Source organism: Leptodactylus fuscus, chromosome 8 (assembly GCF_031893055.1).
Source record: "Leptodactylus fuscus isolate aLepFus1 chromosome 8, aLepFus1.hap2, whole genome shotgun sequence".
NCBI lineage: Eukaryota > Metazoa > Chordata > Amphibia > Anura > Leptodactylidae > Leptodactylus > Leptodactylus fuscus.
In genome coordinates this window covers 12,744,579-12,767,531 of record NC_134272.1, presented here as the reverse complement: position 1 = coordinate 12,767,531, position 22,953 = coordinate 12,744,579, and the positions used below count along the sequence as shown (strand labels likewise).

Here is a 22,953-nt window from a genome sequence, read left to right as displayed (position 1 = left end):
ACTCAATATCATTGGGATATGAGAGATGATTTACAGGTCATTCTTCTTTCGGAGTCAAGTATGTAGATCTGGACGTCGTCGATCCCTTCTGCCTGCTGTTTACTTCCCGCACAGCTGCAGATATAGCAAGGGTGACTGCAGCAGGCGATTATGCAAGCAACAGCTGTGGCGTTGCACATACGACTGCAGGCATGGGCGTATAGCGTGCGATGAGGACTGCTGTAATCCGTCACAATGACAGCACCATATAGGACGTTATAAAGAAGTACTGTACGATATTGGTGTGAATAAAGCACTTGGGGTGAGATAGAAGACTTGCTACTAGCTCCAGCATCCGTTGTTTGCCTCTGTCTCTGCTTCTTTCTCACTCCCCTACCCATAGGCTTCTATGGGCACATGAATTCTGATCCTTCAGCAAGCTGACAATCCGTCTTGGGAGACAAAGATAGATTTAGCAGAAAATTCAGAGTGAGTCAATGCTCTGCCCCCCTAGACTAGGCATAATTTATACATCATGAAGGGGACCTTTCACCACTAGATCCAACTCTTCTCATCCTTCAACAAACTCCTCTCAACTGTTTCCGACATTTTTTTTCTCTAGCCCCCACCCTTCCTGAGCAATCATTGCTCTTAGTCTAAGTACAATTCTGTTCTCTACTGTCAAGTGGACAGTCCCTGTTTTTCTGCTCCAAGCTAGGACTGCCCACCTGACAGTAGAGAACAGAATTGTACTTAGACTAAGAGCAATGATTGCTCAGGAAGGGTGGGGGCTAGAGAATAAGTTTTCAACTGTGCCAGAATCCGTGCAGGGGCGCCTATTGAAAGATGCAAAGAGATGGAATTGGTGAAGGTGAAAGGTCTTTAAAGGAACAGGCAACCCAAATGTGTGCTATCCCTAGAGCCGGTAGGTTGTAGATCTGCCAGGAAGTTTAGAGTGACTTTAACTCTTAGTATCCTGTGTGTCGGGGGAAGCCGCGTTGTATCCAGACTCCCCCCTTATGTTTTAGATTAGACTTACTGCTGGCTTGTAGACTCATAAACTCAGTGATACAAACGAAAGCAGATGGTGCTGATACCAAACAGTGAGCAAAGATTGCGCAAATGTCAGCAGACACGCACGTGGGTGCCAGATCTATGATATCCTCCTGGATACGGGAACCTTAGTACCGGCACCATGACCTCAAGCTGGGTAATAACCAACATAGTATCAGCCAAGTCTATAGTATCTACTAGAACATGCCGGGTACCAACACTGCAGAACTGAGCGGGCTACAATGCTATAATATCACCCACCTTGGTAGTAGCACTGTAGTATCCACCTGGGTATCAGTATTATAGTATATACCTGGGTATCAGTATTATAGTATAAGGGGTATGCCGAATTTCATTCAAATCTGTTCAGCCATTTTTGCATGATTGAGCAACAAACATCCAAACTTTCACATTTATAATATTAGTAAGATAAGATAAGATTAGTAAGATAAGATAAGATACCTGGGTATCACTATTATAGTATACCAGCCTCTGCCCACGACTTCATCTGCGGGTTGTTGTCATTGATGATCCGCCTATATTTAGCAAATTGCTGGCGTCGATGGTTTGCCTGCATCGGCATTTTGGCAGCTGTTAAGCTGTCCTGCTGCTGAACATATTCCTCATACCATGCCTGTGATTGTTCTGGCATCTCAGCAGCTCGCTGGGGCACCATATTAATGAGCATCTTCTTGGCGTTGATGATCCGCATGCTCCGGCGTTTCGGCAGCTCTCAAGCTGGCCTGCCGCTGAGCTTGTTTCTTGCACTGTGCCTGGGATTATTCCGGCATCTCAGCACCTCGCTGAAACATCATATAATGAGCGTGTTGTTGGTGTTGATGATCCACCTGCTCCAGCGTTTTGGCAGCTGACAAGCTGGCCTGCCGCTGAACACGTTCCTGTCGCGGTGCCCGTGATTGTTCTGGCATCTCAGCAGCTCACTGGGACGCCATAATATGAGCGTGTTGTTGGTGTTGATGATCTGCATACTCCGGCTTTTGGGCAGCTCTCAAGCTGGCCTGCCGCTGAACTTGGTTCTTGTACTGTGCTTGGGATTGTTCCAGCATCTCAGCAGCACGCCGGGACACCATATAATCATGATCCCCCTCAGCTGCGCTTGAGAAGAACTCTGTGACTTCTGGCTTCCTTCATGGCTGTTGTTGTTTGCGACAAATTAGATTCTCTTTTTCCAGACATGTTAAAAATTGGCCAATTTGGATTGAAGGGGTTTGTCCATGTTTGTCAGCACTGGAGCAGATCAGATAATATGTAAAGGTGTCTGCACACTGAGAGTACAGAGAGATAACAGCCCTGGCTGAGATAAGGTGCTGCTAAGAGCAGTGTAGTATAGTATGTGAACCGAAATTCATAACTGTCATGAAACCATGTCACTTACCGGGATAAAAAGTAGCCTATATTTTAATTCGAGGTTACAATCTATCTGTGTGCTGAATTTCATTCAAATCCGTTCTATTGGTAGGAGGATAGGATAGGAGGAAGGAAGGATAGGATAAGATTCAGCCATCTACAGCACGGCTGGTGCACTATCTTGCAGTATATTACTACTGTATCCCCCGTGGTAAATATTACACATGTGTATAAATGTAGCACGGCAATGCGAGGGTTAAAGGCTGCCCTGACACACTGCGATGTATTGCAACACTCGTCTGGCAAAAATCTGTCAGGCACGTGAATAAGATCATTTACAGGTTACTGAGCTTCACATCTGGCGAATGTCACCGCGACCTCCAAGGGTCAAAAGCAAAATACTTAGAATTTTTTTTGTATTTTTTTTTTACAAATCCGCTGCGCTCCCCATGTAAAGATCATCGAAAATGTCAAAGCCGAGTATAAAGACTGGAGCGCAGCGGTCTATAATCTGCGGGGAGAAATCACGTGACTAATAAGCATTTAATAGCGCGCGCTGTGAGGCCCGGACAGGAAATGTAAGAGATTCCAGATCATTCCGAGTGCGCTAAATCCTCTGTACGAGACCGCCGAATATACAAACACGGTCACCCGAAATATAGATATACATGGGGGCAGGATAAGTAATGTAATGTATGTACACAGTGACTGCACCAGCAGAATAGTGAGCGCAGCTCTGGAGTATAATACAGGATAAGTAATGTAATGTATGTACACAGTGACTGTACCAGCAGAATAGTGAGCGCAGCTCTGGAGTATAATACAGGATAAGTAATGTAATGTATGTACACAGTGACTGCACCAGCAGAATAGTGAGCGCAGCTCTGGAGTATAATACAGGATAAGTAATGTAATGTATGTACACAGTGACTGCACCAGCAGAATAGTGAGCGCAGCTCTGGAGTATAATACAGGATAAGTAATGTAATGTATGTACACAGTGACTGCACCAGCAGAATAGTGAGCGCAGCTCTGGAGTATAATACAGGATAAGTAATGTAATGTATGTACACAGTGACTGCACCAGCAGAATAGTGAGCGCAGCTCTGGAGTATAATACAGGATAAGTAATGTAATGTATGTACACAGTGACTGCACCAGCAGAATAGTGAGCGCAGCTCTGGAGTATAATACAGGATAAGTAATGTAATGTATGTACACAGTGACTGTACCAGCAGAATAGTGAGCGCAGCTCTGGAGTATAATACAGGATAAGTAATGTAATGTATGTACACAGTGACTGTACCAGCAGAATAGTGAGTGCAGCTCCGGAGTATAATACAGGATAAGTAATGTAATGTATGTACACAGTGACTGTACCAGCAGAATAGTAAGCGCAGCTCTGGAGTATAATACAGGATAAGTAATGTAATGTATGTACACAGTGACTGTACCAGCAGAATAGTGAGTGCAGCTCCGGAGTATAATACAGGATAAGTAATGTAATGTATGTACACAGTGACTGTACCAGCAGAATAGTGAGTGCAGCTCTGGAGTATAATACAGGATAAGTAATGTAATATATGTACACAGTGACTGCACCAGCAGAATAGTGAGCGCAGCTCTGGAGTATAATACAGGATAAGTAATATAATGTATGCACACAGTGACTGTACCAGCAGAATAGTGAGCGCAGCTCTGGAGTATAATACAGGATAAGTAATATAATGTATTCACACAGTGACTGTACCAGCAGAATAGTGAGCGCAGCTCTGGAGTATAATACAGGATAAGTAATGTAATGTATGTACACAGTGACTGCACCAGCAGAATAGTGAGCGCAGCTCTGGAGTATAATACAGGATAAGTAATGTAATGTATGTACACAGTGACTGTACCAGCAGAATAGTGAGTGCAGCTCTGGAGTATAATACAGGATAAGTAACGTAATGTATGTACACAGTGACTGCACCAGCAGAATAGTGAGCGCAGCTCTGGAGTATAATACAGGATAAGTAATATAATGTATGTACACAGTGACTGTACCAGCAGAATAGTGAGCGCAGCTCTGGAGTATAATACAGGATAAGTAATGTAATGTATATACACAGTGACTGTACCAGCAGAATAGTGAGCGCAGCTCCGGAGTATAATACAGGATAAGTAATATAATGTATTCACACAGTGACTGTACCAGCAGAATAGTGAGCGCAGCTCTGGAGTATAATACAGGATAAGTAATGTAATGTATGCACACAGTGACTGTACCAGCAGAATAGTGAGCGCAGCTCTGGAGTATAATACATGATGTATCAGGATAAGTAATGTAATGTATGTACACAGTGACTGTACCAGCAGAATAGTGAGCGCAGCTCTGGAGTATAATACAGGATAAGTAATGTAATGTATGCACACAGTGACTGTACCAGCAGAATAGTGAGCGCAGCTCTGGAGTATAATACATGATGTATCAGGATAAGTAATGTAATGTATGTACACAGACTTTTTATGAAGATTATATTTACATGTACACTGTTGTATATTGGGTCTACACTTCACACTCTTCCTGTATTCCTGAGTTCATTCGGTCGGGTGTCGCGCTCTCCTGGTAATAATACACATGCTCCAGTCTATTCAGTGATTTTACTATGTTTATGGGTAAATTCTGTACAATTGATGCTGATCACACGTGCGCCTATTTATATGGCAGGGTAAGTGATGAGGGGGCGCTGTGTAAACATTCGGGGTGAGATGTGACTTCTTTCCGCTATGGTGACCTCAGTTTGTTAGCAAACACCGTCTTAGTGGCTATATATACATCTGTATCTTTTTTGTGCCAGATAAATACAGATTACATGGAGGAGAAGAGACGTCTTAATCTCGGCTCACATTTCCCTGATATTCTCTGGAGTGCTGATTTCCTATATACGTTTCCTTTAAGGGGATGTCCACATTGGACTGAGACATGGAAGAATATCTGCAGTAGCCAAAACTGTACCAAGTGGCCAAAATGTATTGCTCCTGATTTGCCCCCATCATGTTTTTGTGGTCTCTGGGACAGATTGGGTTGTTAGGGACCCTCTGCGTGACAACCCCATAGACCCTCTGCGTGACAACCCCATAGACCCTCTGCGTGACAACCCCATAGACCCTCTGCGTGACAACCCCATAGGCCCTCTGTGTGACAACCCCATGGACCCTCGGTGTGACAACCCCATAGACCCTCTGCGTTACAACCCCATAGACCCTCTGTGTGACAATCCCATAGACCCTCTGCGTGACAACCCCATGGACCCTCGGTGTGACAACTCCATAGACCCTCTGCGTGACAACCCCATAGACCCTCTGCGTGACAACCCTATAGACCCTCTGCGTGACAACCCCATGGACCCTCTGCGTGACAACCCTATAGACCCTCTGCGTGACAACCCCATGGACCCTCTGCGTGACAACCCCATGGACCCTCTGGGTGACAACCCCATAGACCCTCTGCGTGACAACCCCATAGACCCTCTGCGTGACAACCCCATAGACCCTCTGCGTGACAACTCCATAGACCCTCTGCGTGACAACTCCATAGACCCTCTGCGTGACAACCCCATGGACCCTCTGCGTGACAACCCCATGGACCCTCTGCGTGACAACCCCATGGACTCTCTGCGTGACAACCCCATGGACCCTCTGCGTGACAACCCCATGGACCCTCTGCGTGACAACCCCATGGACTCTCTGCGTGACAACCCCATGGACCCTCTGCGTGACAACCCCATGGACCCTCTGGGTGACAACCCCATAGACCCTCTGCGTGACAACCCCATGGACTCTCTGCGTGACAACCCCATGGACCCTCTGCGTGACAACCCCATGGACCCTCTGGGTGACAACCCCATGGACCCTCTGCGTGACAACCCCATGGACCCTCTGGGTGACAACCCCATAGACCCTCTGCGTGACAACCCCATGGACCCTCTGGGTGACAACCCCATAGACCCTCTGCGTGACAACCCCATGGACCCTCTGGGTGACAACCCCATAGACCCTCTGCGTGACAACCCCATGGACCCTCTGCGTGACAACCCCATGGACCCTCTGGGTGACAACCCCATAGACCCTCTGCGTGACAACCCCATAGGCCCTCTGCGTGACAACCCCATAGACCGTACTTGTCATTGTAGTGAAACAGGTTGTCGGTTGTCACCACCACCCCGTGCCATGTCATTCTCCACCCTGTCTATCCATCACGTGATCCTAAAAATACATTTTGGCGCAAGATCTTATCTATGTAACTACGTGACTCATCTGTCGATGGCGGACAAATATATGAGTCATCTTCGGTGCTGGTTCTCTCCATTACTATTGATGCACTGTCTGTATATGGTTACCGCAGTCCGCACATTATCGGCGGTCTATCCGCTGGTTAGGCGGCGCGATGTGCTGTTGACACAAAGAGACGAGTGTTTGCTCATGTATCAGCTCATGGCGGCCATGTTTACACCGCCATATCCTACATCCTTTAGTCTCCCTTTCGTTTTTGTTCTCTCCCCCCCCTCCGTGCTTACGCCACAGAATATAATATTACTCCAGGCCACGACCGAGGTGTCCCAGTAAATTTCGCAGCGCACTCAGTTTCCAGATCATTATCGAGCCGCGCTGAGTCAGGAGAAATTGACGTAAACTCCTTAAAACTGCAATTAAGGAGGATTTATTTAGAGATTGAGAAAGCGGCCGTCCTCTCCTCCCTCGCCGCCGCCGCCGCCGCCTCCCTGGTGATGTGGAGCTCACAATCTCGTCCTGATCACAGGAACCCTCCGGCCCGGCGGCTGCGACTGGCGGACAAGCCTGGGCAGTGCTGACTATTATAATGTTCCTGGGATATTATTACAGGTGGGGACGGAGCGCGCTGACATGACACCTCACTGAACCCGCTGTCAGTCCGTGGGCCTGAGGGGACACAAATGTTCTCGGCCGCACAGCTGTACCTATGGGAGGAGCCGGCGCCATCCTCCTCCTCCTCCATCATATATGGCAGCTTGTGCATTCCTTCATTATAGGACAGCGGGCACCGTGCTCCGATCACCTACTCCAGATACTTGAAAATATAGGATTTTGGCGTTTATACAGCGCCCCCTATTGGCTTGACTAGTCATACCCCTTTTGTAATTTTGTGGCGCCCCCCTTTGACATGATTTGTGTTTACATTTTTACCTCAGATTGTCATATAGGGTTGTAACATGAATTAAAGGGATTATCCAGTTTCTAATATCCATACTGGACCCCCGCAGATCAGCCTGATTCTTGGTAATGTTTACATGGTGGACGGCTCACTCGGCGTATAATCTATGGCAGCGGGTTTAGATACTGCACTGTTGTCCAATATACTTCAATGGCCTGGTACAGCTGATCTGCAGGGGTCCTGGGTCTCAGACCCCCACTAATCTAATATGGATGGCTTATTATAACATCCTAAGGATCGGTTCAAGGCACGACCACTGCTTCAGCCAAATGGGGGGCTATTCATGCAATCAGTGGGGGTCCCATCAGTGTCTAGACCCGCACGCAGAGACCCGCTATACTCTAATCTGTAAGGTCAGCAGTTTGTTTGTAGTCTGTGACCATGGAGACACATAGGTCTGCAATGGAGCTGCGTTCACCTAATGGTAGTCTGCAAAGTGACTTCATACTGTATTTCAGATGCATCAGAGCCATGATGGCATAGTTGGATCGCGCCTTCCTCCCCCCAACAGGCTGGGATCGGCCGATATTTATCTGTCCCTGTCTCTGAGCACCCTGTTGATCACTGGCATGGTCCTGTGTCTTTGCTGGCCATCTCACCCCCAGTGGCGCCCCCTGCAGCCTCCGGACCCCCCAGTCTGGAAGATTCCAGCTCTGATCGGAGGGAGGTGCCAGAGCAGCATCTTTGTGGCTTTTCCTTGTTTGCAAGTGAAACACAAGCCAGAGGCATCGAGCGGAGCAGGAGGAGGAGCCCGGGGAGCAGCGCACAGTGGCCGGCACAGGCACAGCACAGCTCGGCTCCTCGGCAGCAGCGGCAGCGGCGGTGTGACTATGCCCCAGTGATCGCCCGATCATCACCCGCGGACAGCGCCCGATCACTGACCATGGCCCAGGAGCGCCTGCAGCCCCGGCTCTGTCACATCCAGAAGGGGGAGCAGGGATACGGCTTCCACCTGCACGGAGAGAAGAACAAGGTCGGACAGTACATACGGAAAGTAGAGCCCGGCTCCCCGGCGGAGGTGGCCGGCCTGAGGGCGGGGGACAGGGTGCTGGAAGTCAACGGGGTCAACGTGGAGAAGGAGACTCATCACCAGGTACATGGCTGGAGCTATATACTCTATACATAGTGTATATATAATGTATATACTGCATACATAGTATATAGCAACTACCTGACACTGTGCATGGAGGGCTATATACTGTATACATAGTGTATATATAGTATACAACAACTACCTGACACTGTATGGAGGGCTATATACTGTATACATAGTGTATATATAGTGTATACATAGTATATAGCAACTACCTGACACTGTATGGAGGGCTATATACTGTATACATAGTGTATATATAGTGTATATATAGTACAGCAACTACCTGACACTGTATGGAGGGCTATATACTGTATACATAGTGTATATATAGTACAGCAACTACCTGACACTGTGCATGGAGGGCTATATACTGTATACATAGTGTATATATAGTATACAACAACTACCTGACACTGTATGGAGGGCTATATACTGTATACATAGTGTATATATAGTGTATACATAGTATATAGCAACTACCTGACACTGTATGGAGGGCTATATACTGTATACATAGTGTATATATAGTGTATATATAGTACAGCAACTACCTGACACTGTATGGAGGGCTATATACTGTATACATAGTGTATATATAGTACAGCAACTACCTGACACTGTATGGAGGGCTATATACTGTATACATAGTGTATATATAGTACAGCAACTACCTGACACTTTATGGAGGGCTATATACTGTATACATAGAGTACACCAGGTACCTGACACGGTGGAGGTCTGTATACATTACACATAGTTTATATATTGTATATATAGTGCACACCCAGGTACCTGACACAGTATAATGTACTGTACTATATAGTATTACATACTGTACATTTAGTGAACACTGGAGTACTGCATGGTATATATACTGTACTGTATTATATAGTGTATATACTGTATAAATAGTGTACTCTCAAGTACCTGACACTGTATATAGAGGTGTATATATTGTGCTATACCATGTAGTGTATATACTGTACTGTGTGGTGTAGCATATATATATATATATATATATATATATATATATATTGTATTCTTAGTTTATACCAGGGACTGTAATCTACATATACTGTATGCATATTGTATATAGTGTACATGCGGACTGTACAGTATTTTATATATTGTATGCATATTGTATGTAGTATACACCCATATACCATATACTGTACTAATAATAATAATAATAATAATAATAATGATAATAATAATAAATTTTATTTATATAGCGCCAACATATTCCGCAGCGCTGTATACTGTCAAGCTTGCTATAGTGACATTATATAGTCACCCAGAGGTGTATATATGTAATATTTCCATAAATAATACACAGTGTGCACCCCTGGAGTATATGTATTATCACTGTATAGTATATACACTGCTCTGTAGTAATAGTACTAGTGACATTACCCCTCCTCACTCAATCCATATATAGTATATAGTGTGTATATATAAGTTGTCCTCAGTTGTCTGCTCATCTCGTAGTAGTAGTGACACTGTATAACATGTGACACTACAGTCTGTACATTATTCCCTGAGCAGTCTTTACAGGTAGGTGCGCTGTATACCAGTTATATCATATTGTATAGGCGGTATTATCACTGTCACTACAATATCAACAACGATATAGATGCAGTATGTATAGGATATATATCCATGTGTGATATACAGCCAGATCTACCGGCATCTATCTATCTATCTATCTATCTATCTATCTATCTATCTATCTATCTATCTATCTCCTATCTATCTATCTATCTATCTATCTATCTATCTCCTATCTATCTATCTCCTATCTATCTATCTATCTATCTATCTATCTATCTATCTATCTATCTATCTCTCTCTCTCTATCTATCTCCTATCTATCTATCTATCTATCTATCTATCTATCTATCTGTCTGTCTGTCTGTCTGTCTGTCTGTCTGTCTGTCTGTCTCTATCTATCTATCTCCTATCTATCTATCTATCTATCTATCTATCTTCTATCTATCTATCTATCTATCTATCTATCTATCATCTATCTATCTATCTATCTATCTATCTATCTATCATCTATCTATCTATCTATCTATCTATCTATCATCTATCTATCTATCTCCTATCTATCTATCTATCTATCTATCTATCTATCTATCTATCTCCTATCTATCTATCTCCTATCTATCTATCTATCTATCTATCTATCTATCTATCTATCTCCTATCTATCTATCTCCTATCTATCTATCTATCTATCTATCTATCTATCTCCTATCTATCTATCTATCTATCTATCTATCTATCTATCATCTATCTATCTATCTATCTATCTATCTATCTATCTCCTATCTATCTATCTATCTATCTATCTATCTATCTATCTATCTCCTATCTATCTATCTATCTATCTATCTATCTATCTCCTATCTATCTATCTATCTATCTATCTCCTATCTATCTATCTATCTATCTATCTATCTATCTCCTATCTATCTATCTATCTATCTATCTCCTATCTATCTATCTATCTATCTATCTATCTATCTCCTATCTATCTATCTTCTATCTCCTATCTATCTATCTATCTATCTATCTATCTATCTATCTATCTATCTATCTCTCTCTCTCTATCTATCTATCTCCTATCTATCTATCTATCTATCTATCTATCTATCTATCTATCTATCTATCTATCTATCTGTCTCTATCTATCTATCTATCTCCTATCTATCTATCTATCTATCTATCTATCTATCTATCTATCTATCTATCTATCTCCTATCTATCTATCTATCTATCTATCTATCTATCTATCTCCTATCTATCTATCTATCTATCTATCTATCTATCTATCATCTATCTATCTATCTATCTATCTATCTATCTATCTATCTATCATCTATCTATCTATCTATCATCTATCTATCTATCTATCTATCTATCTATCTATCTATCTATCTATCATCTATCTATCTATCTATCTATCTATCTATCTCCTATCTATCTATCTTCTATCTCCTATCTATCTATCTATCTATCTATCTATCTATCTATCTATCTATCTATCTATCTATCTATCTATCTCTCTCTCTCTCTCTCTCTCTCTCTCTATCTATCTATCTCCTATCTATCTATCTATCTATCTATCTATCTATCTATCTATCTATCTATCTATCTATCTATCTATCTGTCTCTATCTATCTATCTCCTATCTATCTATCTATCTATCTATCTATCTATCTATCTATCTATCTATCTATCTCCTATCTATCTATCTATCTATCTCCTATCTATCTATCTATCTATCTATCTATCTATCTATCATCTATCTATCTATCTATCTATCTATCTATCTATCTATCATCTATCTATCTATCTATCTATCTATCTATCTATCTCCTATCTATCTATCTATCTATCTATCTATCTATCTATCTCCTATCTATCTATCTATCTATCTATCTATCTATCTATCTATCTATCTCTATCTATCTATCTCCTATCTATCTATCTATCTATCTATCTATCTATCTATCTATCTATCTATCTATCTCCTATCTATCTATCTATCTATCTATCTCCTATCTATCTATCTATCTATCTATCTATCTATCTATCTATCTATCTGTCTATCTCCTATCTATCTATCTATCTCCTATCTATCTATCTATCTATCTATCTATCTATCTATCTTCTATCATCTATCTATCTATCATCTATCTCTCTCTCTCTCTCTCTCTCTTATCTTTTCTTCATCTCTCTATTGATCTCTATAATATCCCCATCTCTTACCTCTCCCAGATAATATCAGATATACGCCCACGTCCAGGTTTATTGCACCTCTGAATCACATCCATTACCGCTCCCTCGTGTACTCGTCACCCCCATCATTATATCATTATATCATGGCGGACGGGTCAGTGAGTTTCGGATGTTATTAGACACATTGACATTATATTTAGTGAATCACAGTCAGTAATAGATGTGAGATAGCGGCGTCTCAGCAGCAGCCTCATGTCCCGCTGCCCGGGGCAGGCCGCTGAGCTCTGAGGTCCTGTATACTGTTATCTCAGTATATCTTGTACCGTATACACATTGGATCCTTGTACTTACATTCCCGGGGCTTCCAGTTAGTTCGGCCATATGTGATTTCTTGTTCATTCCTATTGACCCCTACCACATCCTCGTAGCCCGTGCCTGAGGTGTTTGGGGCCAGTCCTCTGCCCTCATCTGTAGCACTTAGTAGTCACCTAAGGCCTCGCTGATGGTTCTTGTTTATGTGGCGTCTGTAGATGATAAATCCCAGCTGGAGATCACACTATAGGGCAGTAGAGGGCACATCTGTGGCTGCTAGACGTGTATGAGGGCCACACATGTGGCTACTACAGAGACAGCATCCTAGCCCTAGCTCCAGTGGGCCTTACCCCTCCATGGGCCGCCCCTATATGTTATGACTGAAGCCACCAGTAGAAACCTCAAGATCTCACCATGTCCAAGTATTTTTATGGGACCCTAAATGTATTGTACCGGTGTCAGTCTATGATTAGGCTTAGTGGCCAGAGTGAAAATTGCAGGACATATTACTTTTTTAATATATAGATGGCAACATGTAAAAAATTTTAAAAAACGGATCAGAAATTCTTACAGAATATCTTTAATCTAAAAACTTTATAAAGAGGTCGTTATTCTGGGGACATTCCCTTTAAGCCCTGGCTGCTGCTCAGTAGATGATGCAGAGCTGGACGCGCTCCAGTTGGCACGCTGCGCAGGTATAATAGGGTTGTTGGTCATGGGATTACGGTCATACCACAGGCATGTGAAATGGAAATGCAAGTATTTATTGAGTTATGTATATAAGCGAGTACCTGTCACATTGATCTCCGTGTGATCTTGTAAAGTCCGCAGGTTGTTTGTGGACTTTTAAGGTGTGCGGAGGACCCGCCATGTTTGTGAAGGTTGTCAGGCTTTATAATCCGTGTTGGGATAGATTATCGGTCAGTTTTAGGGCCAAGTCATCCGTGCCGTTGCCCGCCTTGCTGTCCACTTTGCTCCGACAAGTGGTGCAAAGAAAGGCCACGCGCCAAATGTGCCACTGTTACACCCATCGACGCTAGAAAACTGGCAATAATGGGCCAATACATTCCCTCCAGTGTGCGATGCCTTTCAGAAATGGCGCCACACCTGTCCATAGGTTGTGTCTGGTATTGCATCTCAGTCTCATTCATTGCAGTACTACTCACATCCTCTGAAGAGGTGTTGGCGCTGTTCCTGGAATAAAGAACAACCCCTTTAAAATAGCGATCTGGTTGTACAAGGGTCTCCTGATGGAAGAGGGTCCATGGCTGGGCATTGTAGCAGTACGTGGCACCTAGGGGCGGTGGTTTTAATGTATAAACATGCTAATAGTAAAGGTTGTCTTTGGGAGGGGGGGTGGTCCAATATGATGACTGCTAAACCCCCCCTCCTTGTAGGGTACTGTGCCCCATATTTAAAGGGCCAGACTCCGCCCAAAAAGTAAAATCACCCGTAACTATAAGTCTAGCATACAAATCGTAGAACTCCCAGGCTCCATATTACGGTAACTGCACTACTGAGTCCCGAGATGACACCGATCCCTTGAGAATAAGTCAAGACGTTTGAAAACATCTTGTGCGAGCCTGCTAACAGGCGTCTCCACATTAACACCATCTCGCTCCTGAGCTGTAGGGCTTGCAGTCAGCTGGTGTTTTGAGGGGTGACAGCGCCCGCTAGATCGGAGGATTCGAGATAGAGGAAGGAGGCCGGACTTCAAATTCTGGGACTGGAAGTAGCTGATTGACCTCTACCGTGGTCAGCCATGTTCTTATGAGAATGATTTACTGGGTCGATCAGCCACCCAAAGCTTCCACCCCCTCCCCTTGTCAGATACTGTCTACGTACCCCTTACATGGACCAACCAGAGGGGCAGCGATCAGGGGCCATTAGGTCTCCATTACAGGACGGGTCATAAGGAAAGAGAAGATATTGTACCCAAAAGTTGATATTTCCTAAGCAAATTGCGCCAAAATTGGACAGCAAAAAACCTGACCTCATTTCAATGGCGGTTCCTACTTATAGCGGCCAGGTCGTGTGCGGCGCCCTCTTCAGCAGGAGCAGCTGATCTCACACTTCCTATAGATGGATATTAGGCTTGCTGAAAAGTCAGAGCCCCCCCTAATGGTGGCTATATGTTGTAGGGCTAGCGTCCCTGTAAACAGTGTCCATGAAAGGGTTAAGCAGGCAGTGTGACATTGTGTCTGCTGGTGTCATTGTCGCTGACATAACCCCGGCTTTGTGCTGGCTCTTTTTCATTGTCACTGATCTCTGAGTAACATTGTGTTTGGTTTCGTCATCGTCACTTCGCGTCCCAGGACATCAGGATTTTTTCCTTTCCTTACGCTTTTTATTTTCCGTTTTTTTTTTGTTTTTTTTTTACCCTCCAGCAGTGGAAAGTGGAGCGGTCAGTCTGTTCTGGGCAAGAACAATGTCCTGGTTATGCCAGGGCGGCCATGATGCTGTCTCTTCTCATCAGAGGTTCATGTTGCCTTGAAGGGTGTCAGTCTCTACTTCTGGAATCGTATTGATGAACCAGGAGGATCAGGATAAACAAAGTTATATAATCTATAGTGCCATTGTCCGGTCTTCAGTTTAGCATCTTATACTGAGGACCTTGTTTCTGTAGTTTTTATGTGCATGCACCAGGATGATCTTTGCTATGCATGCTGGGGGATGTAGTTTTCCAACCCCTGTTATAAGTAATGTGCCAATAGGAAAAAGCATGAAGATTTAAAGCTACCGTCTTATCTGTGTGTCAGTCTTAACTGCAGCATTGGGATTAGATTCATGAACAGAGGTAGAGAGCATGGAGATGGATTCCAGTCGCCTTACACTAAATGGAAGATTCTAACTACGGTCTGAAGACGGGAGGGCTGGGCACTTGGAAGAGTATCAAGTCCATGTGATACATCAAAAGTTACTTTCCCTTTAACTTTTAGTTCTACGATCCAAGGGTCGTGATACTCGGAGTCACAGCCGGCCCAATGCTGGCATTGTTGAGACGTTGCCCAGTTGGCAGCGCCCGCCTGACATTCTCAGGTGTCTAATCCTTATTGTATAGACATAATCGGGCATTGAGAGGAATTGGGACATAGCTATGCGGTGCGCAGTCCGGGGCGGGTAGGTGACATTCCCTGTGACGTAGGTAAGTAGATGCCGAAACTCATCCTTTACGTAATGACTGGTCATCAACTAACTAATAGGTACTTAAAGGGACAGTCGGGGCAAAAGTGATACGCTAAGGGGTGGAGCCTTCTAGAGAATCCATGTGTCAGGCTCCGCCCTCTAGCCCTGCACTAGGCAATACACTCCGTCTAGCGTGTGTGTGCGCAACCAAAAATTACCTATTTTTTAAGATTTTTTTTTTTTTTATATCCTGCAATTTTCCCACTGACCACAAAGCCTAATAATATATTGACATTTGCCAATTTTGTAGAGGATTTCTTTGCACCAGTCAACTGATGTCCATTGCGCACAGGATTACACTAGAAGATAACACCTTTATAGAAAAACACCTCATTACATCATTGACAATCGATGATGTCACTTGCTAACTCCTCCCCCTCTCTGCACTGAGCACGTCTAGAAAACTCTCCCATAGACCACAGTGAGTTGGCTCCAGTCTATCGTTGTCCATGGCCATGAGAGCGCTGTAAAGCAGATCACCAAATGCTGTCACCAGAGCGGAGGAGAGGCTCAGGCAAGATGGCCGCCCCCATAATCGAGGACAGAAAATAGAAAATAGTTAAATGTATCTGATATTAATAAATGACTAAAAATATCGGCGACACATTCCCTTTAAAGCGCCTTCGATTATGGAGTTCAGAAGTTTCTATGAAACTTTCGCCCTCCCCCCCATCCCCCGTCCTTGCTTGTTCCCAAGCGGTGAGAACCTGTATAATGGGCCGAGTGCCCAAATGTGGAGAACAATGATCATTGTCCCTAAGAACAGCTTTTCCATAAATAAGGTTGGGTGTGTTGGAGATCGGGGTCCTCGGGGTATACTTCTCCACTCCTGTCCTTAAAATATTCGTAAACAAAGTCATACACGAGGACGGTATCAAGATGAAAGGCGATGTGTGCGAGAGCGGCCGGATGTACGCAGGGCCTGGCACCTGGGCAGCGGGGTGGTCCTCTGCTTCTATATCAGGGGTCCTATAGTTGTTCTGCTTTGGGGTCTCTTCCTTTATGGACGCCCCTTGCTCTTGTTATGGAGACCTCCACCTACAGCTGACTCTGATGTCAGTATTTACTGCCACTGGCATTTTATTCATACATTAGGATGAACAAAACTATAGGTGCTTAAATGTCTGGTATAGTGGTGGTAGAGATGAAAAACGGATTTTGCTTTTTTGGAGGGGGCTTCTGCGAATGGTGGACTGCCGCCATGTTAACCTCTATGTCTTCTTTTTGCGCAGGTGGTGACACGTATTAAAGCCATAGAGAATGAAACGCGGCTGCTGGTCGTAGACAGGGACGCCGATGATTACCGCCGCCTCTCGCAGTCCAGCTCACCCCCTGAATCCCAACCAAACTCAAGCGCCCCCTCCTCGCCGTCAGTGGGCAACAACAATGGCGAGATATGGAAGACGAAGGAGGACTCGACTATCGAGGATCAGCTGCAGAATAACCACAGCACCGAGAATGGCAAACAGGTAGGAGGCGGCCATAGACTTACGTATGACGGCTACATACACTGTACAGGTCGTCTGATCATGTGACATGTATACTCTTAAAGGGGCGGTATGATGAATAAATCTGTAGATTAGGGGTTTTCTGGAAAAATTTGGAAATAAAAAATCTGCATATGCACTGCCACAACTCAATGGTTCCTGGCGGTGATCTGTTACGGTGTCCCAGCAATGACATGTCTTGCCAACCACATGATGGCTGCCGTAGGGCTCAGTCTTCACAAGCTGGTGGTCGGGGACGCCATTGCTCCAGAGGAACCAGGACCTTGAGATCTGTGGTTGGGCTAGCCGTCACTATACTCAGGATCTGAATGGAGCGCTTGAGGGGACACGGGACCCCCATGACGTGGATAACTGATAAGTGTCAGCCCCTTTAACCCCTGCAAGATCTGTCATAGCGGCCATATTGGATTTGGCTGAACTAAGGATCTGCTGAATATATCAAAGCGGACGCTTCCTTGCACCGCCCAAAGCCCTACAATTACTGTAGAGAGTCACAATCGGGATGGGATGTATTTTAGAAAGTTCCCCCCCTCCTCAGTTGCGTATATACGGACTGATCACAAGGCTTGTTGGGGAGGGGTGAGCAGGGGCGTATGTTAGGTTATGGCGTGTTCAGTAAGTACACCATATCGGAGATCAAAGCCGTGATGTGATTGGTTGCTGGGATGAGGACGGCATTTTAGGCATTAGCTAGTCGGACGTACTACAAGCTGCCCCCCTCCTTGTACTCTGTTTACAGTATCCCAGGGGCCTCTGCTTTCTGTTGGGGGTCTGTTTCCTCTCCCCAGCCCCCGCTTCCTGATACTATGCGCTCCCTCGTACTTTGGGATTCGTTGCAGTGTTTGCAGCCTTGAAATGTCCCAGAGACATAAAGCAGATCTGGAGCGCAGGGTTCAGGATGAGGGGAGCTGCAAGATATCTGGTGAATCTTAAAGAAACTGAAGTGACCTGTGACAGAAGGAAATGGAAGTGTAATACATGTGTTTTTCTGCTCAGTAGCTGCCATGATGAGGGCAGATGTATGGTGGAATGTGTACGGCCGGGGCGGCACGTGCGGCGTTTAGGGGACGGTCACGTGCACATTGCTTTGTAGTTTGCAATCATTCTGCCCTTACTGTAATGAGTATTACATTGCCTTGTATGGAGGAGGGTCGGGGAGCTTGTGCTTCTATACAGCTGCCAAACTGAACACACCAAGCTTCAGTGTAAAGCATGAGGGAGGGACGGTAGCCGCCTGGATGTCAGATCTCCGTATACTAGCTTTCACCTTGTGTATATACAGTATGAAGCATGTCGGAGAAGCAGAGCAACAACCGGAGCCTTGTTGAGGCAGGTCATTGAATGGAGTTGCACCTCGGCCTCCATTGAATTGCACCTCGGCCTCCATCTGACAGTGCGGCTAAGCTGGTGCCACTTGTGACTGTGGTGTAATAACTCCGACCTAAAAAGCAAATAACCCTGAATGATCGTCATTGTGCAATCTCATGATAGACAGGAAAAGTGTTAACCCAGGGAAACATTGAGGTTGACCACAAGTCATGTTAATGCTGCGATTCTACAGTAAATCACCATGTCGTCTTATAGGAGAGCGGCTACAAAGAGCGTCTCGCTCCCTGGAGGACCTGTCCTGTCCTGCATTACACAGACAAGCCATTGACTTGAATAGGCACTGTGTAATACTTAGGTTTCTCTGTGGTGGCGCTGTAGACGAACCGTGAACTTACTGCCAGGTCTCCCCACAGATTAGAGCTGATCGCGGGGGTTCCAGTTGGGGGATACACCCCAAGAATATCTGCACCTCCTTTATCGAAACTAAAGAGCCAATGCACACGACCGAGTGGGCATCTGAGGTGAGGCGGAGTGCAGCCCCATAGGATAGGTCATCAATTGCGAATCTGTTGAGGGTCTAACACCTAGGATCCCTATAGATCAGCTGTATGAAACAACAGCAGTGCCTCCTGTCTGCATCGCTCACATGACGTGTTGGCAGCTCAGTCCCATTCAAGTGAATAGACTGAGCTGCAGTACCAAGCACAGCCACTATATGCTGCTGTCTCTTCACACAGCTGATCGGTAGGGTGCTCGGATGTCGAAACCCAGCAATCATCAATTGTATCGCTTTTAAGGTCAGAATATTCCCAAATCTGTTCAGTTTGTTCCAAAAATTTGTAACTGCTGCGAAATTTAGGACAGTTGTCAACTATGTAAGGCCGTGTTCACATCTGTGCTGGTTTCCGTCTGGTGCAGAGTCCATCTTAAATAACAAGTACCTTACAGCCCCCATAATAGTCAGCGGGGTCCCTGGGGATGCGCTGGTGTCCGCCATTAGACGGACCGTCTTTACTAATCCTACAAGGGACCAGAAGATCACAGATGTATCAGTAAACCAGCCACGGATTCCCGGGCCCCTGATGGTCGCCGACCTCCCTTCTCCTGGTAATGTCCCGTACTCAAGCCAAACACAAAGGTCTCGGTGTGGAGGTGAGGGCCACACTCGCATCGCTTCCGCATGAGCAGCGGCCTGTCAGGACAATAAAGTCAGATTACTCTGCGTTTCCCTCATGGCGGGAGGCGTTGAGCCTGGGAGCGGCGTGTAATTGAGTTAGCGTCTATAATGAGGCTGAATATAGATCTCCCATACTGTCACAGTGATATACTCCCGCTACCTTATGTCATGTCTATGGGGAGCGCGTGCACACAGCTGAGCTATATCTGGCCTTCTCACTGCAAATAATTAAATTCTCGGAAGATCACTATTGTCAGCATCACGTATTATTAGGTTACTGCCAACGCCGCAGTCCTCTGTGGTATCCTTGTCGCCTGTTAGGGCCGTCTTCACATCTGCGCTCGTGTTTCTGCTTCATTATAGGAACAGAAAACTAAAATAATGTCAACGCCAGATCCTTAACTTGATGGAAATCAATGGCGTCCAGCCTAACGTTGCCTCCAGATCATATATCAGGGATCATTCTAGATACTTCTAGATACGTTACCTATCAGGCTGCTGATGGATCTTATTATTGATCTTTTTGTCGCGTAGCCGGGCTTAGTAATCCGAAAAACGGGCAGCTGCTTGAAAGAGTGTTCCAGGCTTTATTAATGGATGACCTAATCTTAGGATAGGTTATCAGTTAAAGATCGGATGGGGTCTGACACCTGGGATCAATGGTCTGAAGAGGCTTTAGCCTTTGGAAGATTGCTGCAGCCTTTTTACGGAAAACCAAACGCAGCGCCGTACATTTGTATATTGGCTGTACTTGATATTGCAGCTCAGTCCTATCCCTTGGATGGGGCTGAGATTCAAACAGGCCATGTGACTGATGAATGTGACATCATATGGCCAGAGATCGCTGCTACTTCATCAAATACCTGATCTTTTAGGATCCTGGTTATCGGACCCCTCTGATCATCAGCTGATGAGCCATCCTAAGGATCAATTAATAAAGCCCTTTAAAGGATGTGTTACCCAAAATATAATCCCCTTCTCCAGTAAGTTCCCCCGCCGCCGCTCCCAGAATGGGGCAAAATGGGTTAAAAAAATAAAAGAAGCATTAACTTACCTATGCCCCCCCCACTGTTCCCCTTCTGCTCTCTACTTCCTGTTGACACAGGAAGTGACCGCTCAGCCAATCACTGGTCGCACAGGTGACCTACCTTAGCCAATGATTAGTTTAATGGGACCAGCAGGGTTACCTGAAACGGCAGCGGCAAGGGATCGTTGCCATGAGTAAAGTTTCAATTTTTTAACGCTTTTTATCTCTAAAAATGAGTTTGGTTGTCCCTTTAAAAAAGTCTTACAATTTTTTTTTACTGCCATGGGATAGGGATACGGTTTGCCTAAGAGCTGTATACACAAAACATAGGATTTTTTAATTTTTGTTTTTTGTTATGAAGTCCTCACTCAGTCAGTGTTATTATCTTTTCACCTTTTCCACTTTCATTAGTTCCCCCCCCCCCATTTCTTACTTGTCATGCCCGCGAGGTTCCGTGTCCTCCTGCCAAGGCCGCACGGTAATATGTTCATTGTACAAATCAAGCTAATTATCCGGGAACACGACAAGCGCCGGATCTGGTTTCCTAGTTAATTGCAATTATATCCTGAGCTTTTCATCTTGCTTTATTTTTCTTGTGTTAAGCTGTGTGAACCGTACCGGGTTCTGAGGATCGGCGAGCTTGTGATGATTGGTCAGTGCTTGGAGATTGCTGGACGCAGATGTCTAGTGGTCTCACGGGATCTCCAAGGTAATATATGGCCCGTGTCTCCCCCGCCCTGCATTGACCATCAGTGCTGAGGTAATATAACCATATAAAGTTTTGATGGACCTTATGAAGACCACCACCCTAGTCTTGGTAAAGATCTGGCTTTGAGCTATAGACCACCTGTACCGTGGAACTTGTATGTAATGCAGTATGTTATAATACACAATGGCACGCACACCCTCGAAGACAACATTCTTGTGGCCCACTCGGTACAAACGGATTCATGACTCATGTTCCGGTCACGTCTCATCTTTTCCACGCTGTGTCATGGACACAATCCTTACCCTAGACATGCTCAGACCTACAGCCGGATGTTGCTGCTGTCAACAGAGCATAGACTGAAAGAAACTCGCCCTCGGGGTGTAACATTAGTAGACGCTCTCTTCTGTTATGTAGATAACGTGGATAAGAATGCGGACACCACTGCCTATGGACTTGTCTTTCTTATAGGCACTTTCAGTTTTAGTCTTAGTAACCATGGGCATATTATGGATAGACTAAGAATTTCGGGCAATCATGAGTGGTTCCATCTCAACCCATGACCTCTGCTACGAGAAAGACCATAGACTTGAGATGCTTTAGGAAGTCTTGTTCGACTCTTAGTAGACTTTCTCTCACGATGATCTGGATAAATAAGTCATCTAGTAAACCTCCACCACTGGATGTCTTGTATTTATTTTACATTTTACTCTCGGTCTTGGTAGTCCAAGAATTCTTCTTGACCATAGGGTTATGGTGGACAAACGTGACAATTTTTGGACAATTATAAGTGGTTCCATCTCAGAATTCGACTTATGACTTCTTCTAAGACGTGCTCACTGGAGGTGGACACGTCCCTTATATTTAGCTTATATTTTATTCTCAGTCCTGGTAGACCAAGGGTTCCTCCAAACCAATGGCTTATTATGGTTGAACTTGAGTAGCAGTGGCACCATCTCAGAATTCGACCTGTGCCATCTTCTAGAAGAAAGACCATAGACTCGAGATGGTTTTGGGAAGTCCTATTCAGTTGTTTGATTATATTAGTGAAGGTCATGTCGAACGGGTGGAAGGTAATCACATGATCCCAGGTTTACGAAGACTTATTCGGTTAATAGAGACTTTCTTAGGGTGGTGTGGATAAAGAATGGGTCTAGTACCACCGAACAAGATGTGGACATGTCTGTTACATTTACTTTACATTTTACTCTCGGTTCTGGTAGTCCAAGGAGT

The 22,953-nt window shown here is 44.8% G+C and overlaps 1 protein-coding gene across 4 annotated transcripts in view; it reads left to right on the top strand.

The window, feature by feature from the left end:
• The first annotated feature begins 8,360 nt into the window (after nucleotides 1–8,360).
• Nucleotides 8,361–22,953, top strand: part of NHERF2 (NHERF family PDZ scaffold protein 2) — a 59,311-nt gene continuing 44,718 nt past the window's right edge. For all 4 annotated transcript variants that reach the window (XR_012717397.1, XR_012717395.1, XR_012717396.1 and 1 more), the window contains exons 1-2: nucleotides 8,361–8,726; nucleotides 17,206–17,442. Coding sequence is in view for 1 of the 4 variants with exons in the window: in XM_075286063.1 (XP_075142164.1) it covers nucleotides 8,517–8,726; nucleotides 17,206–17,442 (447 nt within the window). In the remaining 3 variants the exon portion in view is untranslated. The remainder of the gene's footprint in view (nucleotides 8,727–17,205; nucleotides 17,443–22,953) is intronic.